Consider the following 12,704-nt stretch of genomic DNA (forward strand, 5'->3'; position numbering starts at 1 on the left):
GATACATTCTATTTCGATGAATGCATCAGTTAATTGTGTGAGAATGTGCAATTACATTATTGTCTAAGGAAAAATATGAGAGGCAGAGATGAAGTTCTTTGTTCACAAATAGAGAAGTCTCATTTCCTCCTCTCCCAGTCTCCTCCATTTGTTTTAGCTAGCTGAGTCCCAACTTTACTGAAAATACATATATATATATATACACACAAACTTACTTAAATTTTATAATACTCATATATCGTCTGATACTTGAACCAAAAAAAATATTCGTTTAAAATTTAAAATACCGATAAAAGTGCAATATATTTTTGGATAGATAAGTTGAACCCTTAAGAAGTCGGAGAAAACTATCATTTTGATACATAAAGTTATCTTTTATAGTCAATTCGATACAATAAGAAATTTTGCTATCAACTGATATGTGAAGTTCTTTTCCGTCTGTCAAAATGGTCAGACATTAAATGTAATTGAGGGAAATATGACGTGACTTAATAGCGTTAAAAGAATGAATAAAAAATTAATTGGACCCAAAAACGATGTAATATTGTCCAATTTAAAAAAATTTTAATTTTAATTTTAATTTTTTTCTTTTAAATTAGGGAAGCCCCCACCGGAACTCCCCAAAACGACGTTGCATTGGATTACCCAAAACGACATCATTTTATTATTTTTTGAAAAAAAAAATTTAGGAGAGGCTCGTTGGGGAGCTCCGCCTAGGCTCCCTAGCCAACGACCTACCCCCAAGGCGAGGTCGCCATAGGGTTGAGCCCCACCCGAGCTCCCTCCGTTCCCTCTCACTTCTTTTTTTTTCCTTATTAAAATAATTGAAAATTTATTTTTAAAAATGGCTAAATACTTGGCCTTATTTGGATAGAGAATCAAAAAATTTTAACTTTAACTTTAACTCAACACACTACACAACAAAAACACACATTTCCCAAGTCAAAAATTTTAATTTTAATTTTAACTCAACACACTACACAACAAAAACACACGTTTCCCAAGTCAAATTTATAATCACATCTCATTTGTCATTTTCCATAATCAAAATCAAAATCAAAATCGAAGTTACTTTAACTCTGAAACCAAACGCACCATAAGTCATTTTGGTCCGATGGTAAATTACTAAAAAAATAACAAACTTTACACTTTTTTCAAGTTTAGCACCAACTTTTTTTAAATCCGTAAAATTAATCAAGTATTAGTTTCGTACCAAATTTAGCACAACATCATATTTTTTGTTAATTCAAACGAAATTGCTGACGTGGTTCATAATGAGTCCCAATGGTTTTTAAATATAAATATATTTTGAAAATTAAAATATAAAAAGATAAAAGATAAAGGAGAACCCTAATCTGGTTCTTAGAGGAAGACAAGGGGGAGGGCAGTGGTGGGGGCTCTTCCTGTAGCCACCACCTCCCCAACTGGGGTCGCTGACTACCCAACAGGGGCGACAATGGCCTTTATCAAGGCCTCCATTGCCCGAATTAAAAAAGAAAAAAGAAAAAAGAGAGGAACCCCAATAGAATTCACCAGTAACTCCGATTGAGGTTCTGGTCGCTGCTAAGGCCCCATCGATTGGATTAAAAAAAATCCCCAAATTTGGTCATCAGTGACAATAAAAGTCGCTAGCAATCTCGGTTGGAAGGAAATGGGGAAGAGGGCGTCAGCCCCCCCTCTTCCTTTTTTTTTTTTTATTGTGACTCCTTTTTTCTAAATTCAGTCTGTAAGAACCTCATCGAAGGTTGCCACCGCATTCTGCGGTCACCGACGACACGAAATGGCTAGGCGGTGGCCGCCAAACACGCTCCTACCGCCGGCCTCTCCCCTCCTCTTCCTCCATTGAAATCCTAGTCGGGTTTTCCCTTTCTTTTTTGTTTTTGTTTTTCTTTTCGGTTTTCAGAATACCTTTTATTAGAAAAATTTAAGGCCAAAGAATATGAGTCAAGTGGCACCGATAACTGTCACATCAGCAATTCCATTAAAGTTAACAAAAAAATGTAATATCGTGCTATAATTGTTACTAAACCGATAACTGGTGAATTGTTAAGATAAAAAGAATTCATGCTAAAATTGAAATAAATTGGAAAGTTAATTTTTGATTTTTTTTGGGTAATTTACCCTTAATTAAATTAGATTCCTTAATCATAATCAGAAGAACCCGTAGTCCTTTCCTTCGCCTTCCTTTCTTACTGGCAGTTACAGCTCTGAAGCGGCGGAGGTGAGGGGACAGACTCCGCTTTCTCTGTCTCTGTCTCTGTCTCTGTCTCTCTCTCTCTCTGTGTCGAGAAATGGGGACACTCTCAGACGATCTAGGGTTAGCTCTGTGCAAAGAGGAGAGCCTGCGTCGAACTCTAGACCTGGTCGAAGCCCAGGCAAATGCCGTCCTGCTGTTCGGCCGCCGGTGGCGGGACTTGGAGGAGCATCTCGACTCCATCTCCAAGGCCACCGATGAAAGGCTGGAGCAACTCGGGGTCAAGGGGAGCTCCGTCGAGGAGAGGTTTGCCGAGGTCGTGTCCGAGGAGAGGGAGGTGGAGAAGAAGGCCAAGGATTTCAAGGGAGAGGTTGTCATGAGGTTGAGCCTGTTGGAGAGGATGCTCGAGGAGTGCTGGAAGGAATGCAGAGAGAACGAGGATTGTCTGGCATCGGTGGTGACGGAGTCTGTCGCTGAGCCTGAATGTCTCGGTGAGACTGAAGTTAAGGAGAAGGAGCTTATTTCTGTGAGCGAGTCCGTCGAGGATTGTCGAAGGGAGTCCGAGATGAAAAAGCAGGAGCTAGATGACCTGCAGAGGAGAATCGAGGCGGCTTTGAATGAGCATAATTCGAGAGAGGAGAATCTTAATTCAGTGCAGAAATTGCTTGAGGAGTGTTCCATGGGACTGGAGGAGAAAACTTTGAGGCTGCAGTCGACGGAGGACTCGCTCAAGGAACGTTCGAGGGAGCTTGAGTTTAAGATTGATGAACTGGAGTGGATTCAGACGGCTATCAATGACGTCTGCAAGCACCTCGACTCGAAGAATGATCAATTGACTTCGATCAAGCAATCTATTAGGGCATCTGATAGAGCCATCCAGAAGAAGAACCAGGAATTGCTTTCCCTGCAAGATTCATTAAAGACCTGCTGCACTGAACTCGATTCGAAGAAGATGGAACTGGATGAAATTCAAAAGTTGCTAGCGGAATGCACAAGGGAGCTCGATTTGAAGGAGAGACAGCTCAGCTCGACCAAAACATTGATTGATGAGTTTAATGAGGAGCTCACATCCAAGAAGAAGGATTATGATGCCATTCAAAAGTCCATCATAGCATGCTCCACTGAGGTCGACTCGAAAAGGAGCGAACTGGCATCGCTCGAGAAGTCTGTGAATGATCTCAAGATGGACGGACAAAAGGAGGTTAAAGTGGAGTCTCTTCAGAAATGTTCACAACAGTACTCGAGTGTGATCTCCTTGAAGAAAGCAGAGCTTGCTTCCCTCCATGATACCATCAAAAAAGTCGGAGGTGATCTTGACTTGAAAGAGAGAAGGCACCAAGTATTATGTACCTCTATCAAGAGCCTGAATACCGAGCTCGAAATGAAAAAGGAGCTCAAATCTGCCAAGACTGTCGAAAGGGAAGGAGACTTGAAGTCTAGTGAGGAGCAACTCCAGTTTAGTCAAAAGGAACTGGCTTCAGCTAGAGCTGAAAGAGACGAATGCCCCAGAAAACTCCATTCGGCCCAAGCTTCGTTCGAGGGATGCTCCAGGATACTACAGGGAAAGGACAGACAGCTCCAAGAGCAGCTTATGGAGTTAAAATCCCAGCAAGAACGGTTGAATATGATGCAAAAATTACTGGAGGAGAAGAGGGCAGAGGATGAATTGAGGAAGGGAGATAACATTCTTGTTGTCCAGCAGAAGCTCTTAGAAAAGATAGAAAAGTCGCTCGATCCCGCGAAGCTGGTTTTACAGGCTATGCAGGAAGTTTACTCCCCGAGTTCAAGAAAGAATGTGAAAAGATTCAATAGTGGCGTAACCAAGAGAAGCTGCGTGTTGCTCTTACGCTACTTAGGTGAGGCTTCACCGGAGATTAAGCCTCAGGTGAAGGAGGGTGCAATGGCACTGGCCAACCAATGGAAGGCTCAGCTGAGTGCATCTTCAGACGATGATTACACTTTCAGGGTGTTGGCTCTCTTGAGGCTTATAGTGGTCTTTGAATTAACCCCTGCGTTTTGTCCCAATGAGCTAGGCGTTCTTTCAGGTTCTATTTTCGAGCATGGAGAAACAAATGAACTACGAATGCTCCTTGGTTTGTCAGAACCGCTACCTTGTATGTTTCTTCAACTTCCATATGGATGCACATATTTTCACCATACATTCGTTCTTTACTGTACTGATGATGTTTATCTTCTGCTAATCGTTTGCAGTTTTGATACTCAATACTTTCTCAGTATGTGTAGCTGCACCCATTATCATCTGTTGCTTTGATATCAGCTTGCAATCTCATGATCTTCTCTTGGTTAAATCAATTAATGTTGCGAATGTTACCATTTTCAGTTATCTGTCCTTTCCCGTTTTCAAGTTAGACCGACTTTTGCTTGGATTTTGTCCACCCAGCTTTGGTTTGCCCTTGTTAGTCGACCCACCACTTCCTTGAGCTTGTAGTTGAGGACGGGTCGTTTGACCCCTTGTGCTGACCCTTCGGGGTTGTCAGTTTTGCTTGTGCTTCCACAAATATGCTCATTCATCTTAATGCTACCAGTAGTAGTGCTTAGTGCTTTTTCATAAGTTTGTATAATGGAATAACAATTCAGACTTGCTAAAGTTGTGTTTGCATTCTGTTTGTTACTCCATGATAGGCCCGAAGGTTATTCTTCTTCGTCAGGCTGAAGAGAAGCTTGCTCTGATCTCCCCGGTAATTAGTGGTCATTCCCTACTACAGCATAGAAACAAGCGTAGCCGCATGGCCTAAGGAAGTTACTTTTAACTGTTTGTGTTTCGAAACCGTAGATTAATGTGCTGATACCTGTCATTAGTTATGCCAGCATACCCAGGATCCTGACAGGGGTTAAAAATTTTAACAAAGCTGTAGCTGTGGCTTTAGAAGCAATATGAAATCTATATTGCGTTTACTGCTAATTTTCCTAGTAAATGTATGAGAAGATGTGCCCAAAAAAAAAAAAACAATTGAAGATCATACAATATGTCAAAAGTTATAATTGCAATAACTCTTGTCTATATTGAACGCGAAACAATCCCAAAAGAGATGCGATGCTCTAGCCTACTGCCATGGCAGCCTGAAAGAAATAGTAGGAGTTCCAGGGGAAGGGGGTAGCGGGTAGCTTAGGATGCTTCTTTCCGAAGATTCACCTTCTTCAGCACGAACTTCGCCGATCTCCGATACATCCTTGAGTTGATGCTTCCAACATTTTAAATGATCTGAGCATAGACACTCAGCTTCTTCGTATCCATCTTTTCTGTTTCCAAGCTTCCTGCGGAGGAACTGCAAAGTTGAAAGCATGTATTACCAAGGATTCTACCTAGAATCAGTCAAGAATTGTGAAATCGTGAATTGTGAATCGTAAAATTCTAATTTTTATCTGTAATTAAAAAAAATAGCACATATATATATATGTGTGTGTATTTTATCTTCCTTAGTAGAAAAGATTAATCCTTATATGTAAAAGCACACGATGTCGTTATAAATTACCAAAAATCAAATCACAATTCATAAATTTAAGTATCGAAATAGAAATAAAAAACTAACAACATAATATAGGATGAACAAACAGATCAAATCTCATACAAATCTTCAATGACAACATCATCAACGCACAGTAGAGCAGCAGCGGAGATCTCAAAGTAGACAGCAGTACGCAACAATGCTCGAAGGACGACGATTACAATCTGCAATTTCAATTGAAAGAGGAAGGACAACGATTACAATCGGCAATTTGAGCGGGGGAAGAAGGCAATTTCAATAGGAAAAGACAAGATTTCAACAATGGGGAAGCTAACACTGGAGTCTTTTCTTTCTTCGACATTTCAACAGAATGTAAAAGTCATGAGTCGATTTTTCATTCATTCGTTGATCAGTAGAAGAGAAAAAAAAACAAAAAAAAAATTTAGTCGGATTGCTCTATGGGCCGAACAACTAGATTGGGCTTGATCCAATTTTTAGTTTTGAGCCTAATTTAGGATAGGTAAATCGCGCCGATCCTACAATTCTACTACTTTGGACGCGATCCTACCACGATTCTAAAATTTCAATCTCCGGGGCGAAATAGGGATCGCTAGTCCCCATGAATCGTAGAATCGTGCAATTATACGTCTCGACTCGCAAGTCTAGCAACCATATGTATTACGATGTGCGCACGTGACAAATTTTGTGAACAAAGTCAAAGAATTGGCGCAACATGATGCACCTTCGGGAAGTTATCTGGTCCGTGATGAGAAATGGCAAGTGAAGGAACTTCCGCCATCATAGCCGTGGGATGGCAAGGAGAGAGCGAAGGATTCAGAATAGTCGAATAGGACGATGAAGGTGCATAAACAGAGCCCACTCCACTTTCCAAATGGACCAGCCCAGCCCAACTTTAATGGCTTGGGCCCTCCTCCTCCAATATTTATCAAAGGGTCAACGGCCCAAAAAAATCGTAAATTTTACCTCCCTTTTCACTTTTTACCATGAATTCCTCCCCCCCCCCCCCCCCCCCCCCCCCCCACAACGACAAATGAAATCACGAACGAATAGTTTTTCACCAAGTCTAGCATCCGGCAATAATTCCGTTAGCTTTTGTGATGTGTTAGGCAAATGGTTGCTCGGTGGCAAACGGTAACGAAGAGGAACACAGGTCATCAAGATAATAAACAATAATAACAAAATTATGTAAAGAAAAAAAAAGAAATAGAGGGACAATATCGAACCACTTGATTCGATTCATATCGAGTTTTTTTTTAATTTCTTAATTAATTTTATTTATTAATTTTATTTTTTATATTATTTTTAATGATATGGTGCGTGACAACTTCTCATTTTTACCCCCTAAATTGTCATTTGCCTGTCACGTTAGCAAAATTCACGGAAGTGCTAACAGATGCTAAATGTGATTATAAAAAAAAAACTTATAGTTTGTAATGTTATTTGTTAAAAATAAAAATAGAAAGAAAAAGAAAAAGTAGGTATAGTTCATGATTTTTTTCAATCATTAATCACTTTAGTGTCAAATGACGGTTTTACGAGTATGCAGAACAGCTATGCTCAAGCCCCACATGGCAGAAGTCTCTGATCTTGATTTCTATATTAATTCCGAAGCAGCACACCACACAATGTCCAATCTTGCAAATCTCAACATCACGGATGATTTTTTTTTTCCTCAATAAAAGGATAGGTCGGGTTATTAACCTACTGTGACTGTCCCAACTAGGGGAACCTAATCGTCACGGAATGTTCATTTCGTCATAACTTGCTAATACTTGAGCCCAACTTGATCACCGCAGCCCGACCAACACACTGACGAGCTCTACATTTTCAATGAGATTCGAATTATGGAGCGCTTGATACTTAATTACTAGATCTCCTTGCTTGTGGTTCAACATCACGGATGATGATTGCCTTAGACTGGGTCGACAATTTTTACAGGTGATGGCACAGGTTTGCTCATCTCTGCCTCTAGCTCATGTAATTTCCGTAGGCCCCCAAGTCGTTCAACATATTGTATAATATTTTGTGTGACCTCAAAAATTTTGAAAAACCTCGTTTCTATCTCTAAATTTGTTATTGACAATAACTACTTGTTTGAACTTTACCTCATTTTTTTCTGTTGTAAAAGACTGTCAAACACATAAGCAGCCGCTAATAGGACCAGTTAAAGATGGACTTTTTTTTTTTTGTTGGGTAGATGTTAAAGATGGAGTTTACTTCATTCAATAATCATCTATTCGAATAAATTGCCATAATTATTATTCATTAAAAAAATCTTATTGGTTTTTTCTCACTTATTATTATGAGATAAGATCATTTAAAATTTTCTCCTGCCTCTCAGTTCAGTATCCTCTTACATCAATTTTGTGTAGGTTTTTTTTTTTATGAGTACATCATTTTGTAGGTCATCCTTCCTTTTCTAGTGTTCATCGTGTAATAGAACTCATCAGTCCCTTGATCAAGAATCATTTGAATTTATGTTTGCTCACATGTTACAATGCAAAATTGTGAATTGTGAATTGCTCTAAGTTCTCTTATCATGAATAGAAAGTACTTTTATCACTTATGCATATTGATATTTGGATACATGCTCCTTTAACCTCTTAGTCCCAACATCATGACTTCATACATTTGTTGGATGATTTTGGTAAATTTGTTTGGTTATATGTGATGAAAACTCTTCTGATGTCTTATAGATATATCGTGACTTTTGGTTACAAGTAAAGAATATCTTTGGTTGCAAAATTAAATATTTTCAATCAAATGGTGCCAAAGTATTTATATCATATGATATTTAAAATGGCTACAAAATAGTAGAATTTTTCATCACATCTCGTGCCCCCATACTCACCAGCAAAACATATGTACTTAATACATGCATATCTGGTCATAGCAGCAACCACCGACAACTTTTTCAATCTTTTTCTTTTCAATTATAACACTAAACCTTCTTTTTTTTTTTCGCACGATGTAGTTTTGTCAGTTTTACTCCCTAAAACCAAAGGATACTTTCACCAAATTAAAATCAAGACGGATACTCGTTATACAAATCTTATATGGTTCCAAGATTAGATGAGAAAAATATCAATTTCATACCTAAGATAGTCGAGTTGCATCAATTTGATCCCTTACATGAAATCTACATCAACGTAGTCCTTATCAGCATCAAATTCATCCTCTTGTACATAAATTTAGTCCCTTATATATCAAATTGGTCCCTTAGTGCATCAATTTAGTCCCTGTTAACATCAATTTATTCCCCATACAAAATGGTCTCTAGATAACGTATAAAACACATTAACAAAAACTTGTCATTATCAATTTCATCTTTGCGCCCCCTTTATTTGACATTTTCTAGTTTGGTATGGAGATAACTTGTTGCCTTTTGTGAAATTTTTATGATTCTGATTGTCCAAGAACAAAGCTATAAGTTGTGGATGCTTTCAATGGTTGGATAAGTGCATGATGTGGCTATCAAGGAGACTGATTCAGAATTATAGAGGCTGCACCTTTTAAAGCTGATGGGATAGTAAATTTGCAAGCTCAAGAAGAATGCATTGAAGTGTAAATGAACAATGACACTTCTTTGTTGATCGCGATGCAATCATGGTTTTCAGAATCATGATTCGAATCGTAGAATCGTACGATTCTACGATTCAAGGGGAGTCATCCGATTCCGATTCGGGTAGGTGAGTCGGAAAATGCATAATCGGAACTGAATCGGGCTTTGAATCGCGAATCGGGCCGATTCTGCGATTCCGGATCCAGCCCAGACTGGGGCAAAGCCCAGGCCTCATTCGGGCCGTCGGTGGGAGTCGGGCCGAAGCCCAGCCCATTTTCCCTGAGCCCAGCAGTTTCTTCCTCCACCACCCCCCCTTTTCCCGTTCTTCTCTGGATCCCCTTTCTCCCTGAGTCGCGAAATTAAGTGCCCTAACCCTAACACATCTCCGGTTCCAAGTTTCTCTCCGGCGGTCCTCTGTGACGATTCAGCCCAAGCTCACATCTCCGGTTCCGAGTTTCTCTCCGACTTCCGAGCCATCTCCGGTTCCAAGTTTCAGTCCGACTTTCGCTTCCGAAGTTCCGACTTCCGACTTCCGAGTTTCAGTCCGAGCTTCACCGCATCGGTTTTCTGCAACACCACCGTCGAAATCCTAATTCTGCTGTTTCGCCTGATTTGGAATTGGATCTTCCCATAACCGTCTTCCTTGAACATATATCCGATCTCAATCATACATTGAACATTGCGCCAACAACAGAAACAGACCACGGGAGGGGCGAAATGGTAGGCGCCCACTGCAATTGTTGGGTCTCTGTCCCTTCCTCGCTCTTTGCTTCTCTCCCCATCTTCTTATAACTAACCTTAACACCTCCCCATCTCTTGTGTATCCCTTACTCGCAAGCCATAGCTTTGGATTCATATGCATACATGCAGACGTATATCTGATCTCAGTTCATATAAACAAACAACTCATCAATCCAGTTCAGTCGCCTTTCTTCTCTTTCGTTCGTCCTCTCTTTTGGGCCCTGACATAATCCCCGCTCTGATATCATGTCTCTGACTTCTGCAAAACACCCTGTTCAATTCTTTAAGCCTGTGAATGTGAGCAAACGAGTGGAAAATCACATCCAAATGTCTTCAAAGTGACCGCTGTTGCTCCTTGTGTCGATCCGGCTTCTTCGGCTGGGATGGCACAGAAGAATACGGGGACCACGCTATATGAGGTCCTGAACGTCATGAGCACAGCCTCCCAGTCGGAGATTAAGGCCGCCTATCGTAGGCTTGCAAAGCTTTACCACCCTGATTCTGCCTCTTTGGAATCTGATGGGGGTCGGGACTTCAGAAAGTATGCTACATATATATATATATATATGCTATTTTTTTAATTTTTTTTTAATTAAAGGTAGAATCTTACGATTCACGATTCTACGACCCTCGACCGATTCTACCTAGAATCGCGATTCTGAAAATCTTGGATGCAATAATCGAACCTTTGCTCTTGCTCGCTACGACCAACCTCTGCACTTCAGAGAGAGATTTCCTACCTTCTTCCATGTAGACAAGGCGCTTTAAGAGGAAATAATGGAGAAATATACAAGGAAATGAGAGAGAAAATAAAAATATACAAAAAAAAAGGAAAATTTTGAGAAAATGCGAAGAGAATGTGAATGGGTGCCTCTATCAAAAACCACAATGTACTGCTCGAAACACACAAGAGAGAGCTAGAATCTACCACATTTTCACTCGCAGAACGGGAAAGAGAGCTGAAGTCTACTGAGGAACAACTTCAATCTAGTTGAAAGGAACTGGTTTCGGCTAGAACTGAGAGGGATGAATACTACAGAGGAATCAACTCGGTCAAAGCTTCACTCGAGCAACGCTTCAAGGTACTAGAGGAAAAGGAGAGAAAGCTCGAGAGCAACTTATGGAGTTAAACTCCCAGCGAGCATGCTTGCATTCGCTGCAAAAGTCACCGGAGGACAAGAGGGCAGAGGTTGAGACGAGAGAGGGAGCTAACATTCTTCATCCTCAAGTAAAGGTTGAAAGTTTGGACTATCCATCGGCCTCTGCCTGGCCTATGGATGAAACAATGAACTTGCAGCAGCTAACATGCGAGTATTTTGAGAGGCATGACTTTGTCCATCAAAAGCTCTTAGACGCGATTCAAATGTCACTTGATCCCTCTCAGCTGGTCTTAGAGGCGATGCAGGACATTGACTTCAAAAATACAAGGAAGCATGAGAGAAGATTTGGCACAAGCATATTTTTGAGGATCTGTCTGCTGCCGTTACGTTATCTAGATGAGGCTTGGCAATAGATTAAGCCTCAGGTGAAAGAGCCGCGATGCTGTTGGCCAACCAATGGAAGGCTCAGCTGAGTGCTTCATCTGATTATTATACTTTTGAGGCATTGGCTCTCTCGAGGCTTATAGTGGTCTATAAACTGACCCCTGCATTTTGTCCTAATGAGCTTGAAGAGCTTGTGAATTCTATATCTGAGCATGGCCAAACCAATGAGCCACCAGAGGTCCTTGGTTTTTCAGGAAAGCAACCGTGTAAGTTTCCTGGACTTATACGAGCTAACCCTCACACTCAAGCACATAGATTTATCAGGCATAAGTCATTTGCAGTTTTGCTTCACCTTCTCACTGAAATATAATGCTCACTGAAATGAAATGCATGTAATGCTCACAATCTTCGGGCTTGCACCTATTATCTTCATTGGTTTGGGCAGCTTCATTTTTCAAAATCATTTGTTATTTGGGTTCTGGTGATACCCTGTGGTTGCCTAATTTATACCCAACGGGAACCGAGAAAACTGTTGGAGATGTCCATTGCTTTTGCTCTTCTACATCTTAAAACTCGCATTTCTGCTATCGTAGAGCTGCACTTTGCCTTTATTCGTTGGTTTTATTCTGCTTCCACTTGGTGTTAGTGCTTAGGGCATTTGCTAAAATTAATGGATAAACGATTGACTTGCTAACGGTCAATCAGCTTGCTTTCTAACGTTAACTCCATATGACAGATCCCAAGGTTCGTCTTCCTTGTGAGAGGGAGAAGAAGCTGGCGCAGAGCTGCCCAAGTGTTGGTGATCATCTGCAACTACGTCATATGAACAAGCGTTGCCGCATGGCTTAAAGAAGTTTCTTCCATTTAGTAAGATGACAAGTTACCCTCTTTTAGGTGTTCTGGTTTCTAACCCATAGATTGATGTGATGATGCAAGTAATTGCTTAGGCTGCATATATGTTGCGCAGACTTTGACAAAAACGACGATGAGTTCAACCGAACTTTAGCTTTAGAAACATTAATGAAGCTATATCTCAATCATCTCTAATCCATGCCTAAGGTGTTGCTCGGTTCCTATGTGTCAAGAAATTGTGATATGGTAGTGTAGATCTGGCAATTGAATTGAACCGAGAACTGGAAGCATAATTCAAACTGAAGATTGCCATATATATTTCGAAAGTTTAATTGCATTAACTCGGTCCACATTGAAGTCAAGACAATCCTAGAAGAACTGTG

General features: G+C 40.4%; 2 protein-coding genes across 2 annotated transcripts; both read left to right on the forward strand.

Annotated features, from left to right (window-relative positions):
• The first annotated feature begins 2,174 nt into the window (after nucleotides 1–2,174).
• On the forward strand, nucleotides 2,175–5,162 carry LOC116215036 (MAR-binding filament-like protein 1-1). The gene is made up of 2 exons (XM_031550594.1): nucleotides 2,175–4,308; nucleotides 4,838–5,162. The coding sequence occupies exons 1-2, from the start codon at nucleotides 2,292–2,294 to the stop codon at nucleotides 4,948–4,950; spliced, it is 2,130 nt and encodes a 709-aa protein (XP_031406454.1). The 5' UTR covers nucleotides 2,175–2,291; the 3' UTR covers nucleotides 4,951–5,162.
• A 5,844-nt stretch (nucleotides 5,163–11,006) lies between these two features.
• LOC116214190 lies at nucleotides 11,007–12,661 on the forward strand. The gene is made up of 2 exons (XM_031549523.1): nucleotides 11,007–11,735; nucleotides 12,206–12,661. Exons 1-2 carry the CDS (start codon nucleotides 11,525–11,527, stop codon nucleotides 12,316–12,318), a joined length of 324 nt encoding a protein of 107 aa, XP_031405383.1. The 5' UTR covers nucleotides 11,007–11,524; the 3' UTR covers nucleotides 12,319–12,661.
• The last annotated feature ends 43 nt before the right edge of the window (nucleotides 12,662–12,704 follow it).

Source organism: Punica granatum, chromosome 7 (genome assembly GCF_007655135.1).
Source record: "Punica granatum isolate Tunisia-2019 chromosome 7, ASM765513v2, whole genome shotgun sequence".
In the NCBI taxonomy this organism is placed as follows: domain Eukaryota; kingdom Viridiplantae; phylum Streptophyta; class Magnoliopsida; order Myrtales; family Lythraceae; genus Punica; species Punica granatum.

Coding starts and splice junctions, on each gene's coding strand:
- LOC116215036 (XM_031550594.1), top strand. CDS start 2,292: ATGGGGACACTCTCAGACGATCTAGGGTTAGCTCTGTGCAAAGAGGAG. Junction 4,309..4,837: donor TTTGTCAGAACCGCTACCTT/GTATGTTTCTTC, acceptor ACTCCATGATAG/GCCCGAAGGTTATTCTTCTT.
- LOC116214190 (XM_031549523.1), top strand. CDS start 11,525: ATGCTGTTGGCCAACCAATGGAAGGCTCAGCTGAGTGCTTCATCTGAT. Junction 11,736..12,205: donor TTTTTCAGGAAAGCAACCGT/GTAAGTTTCCTG, acceptor TCCATATGACAG/ATCCCAAGGTTCGTCTTCCT.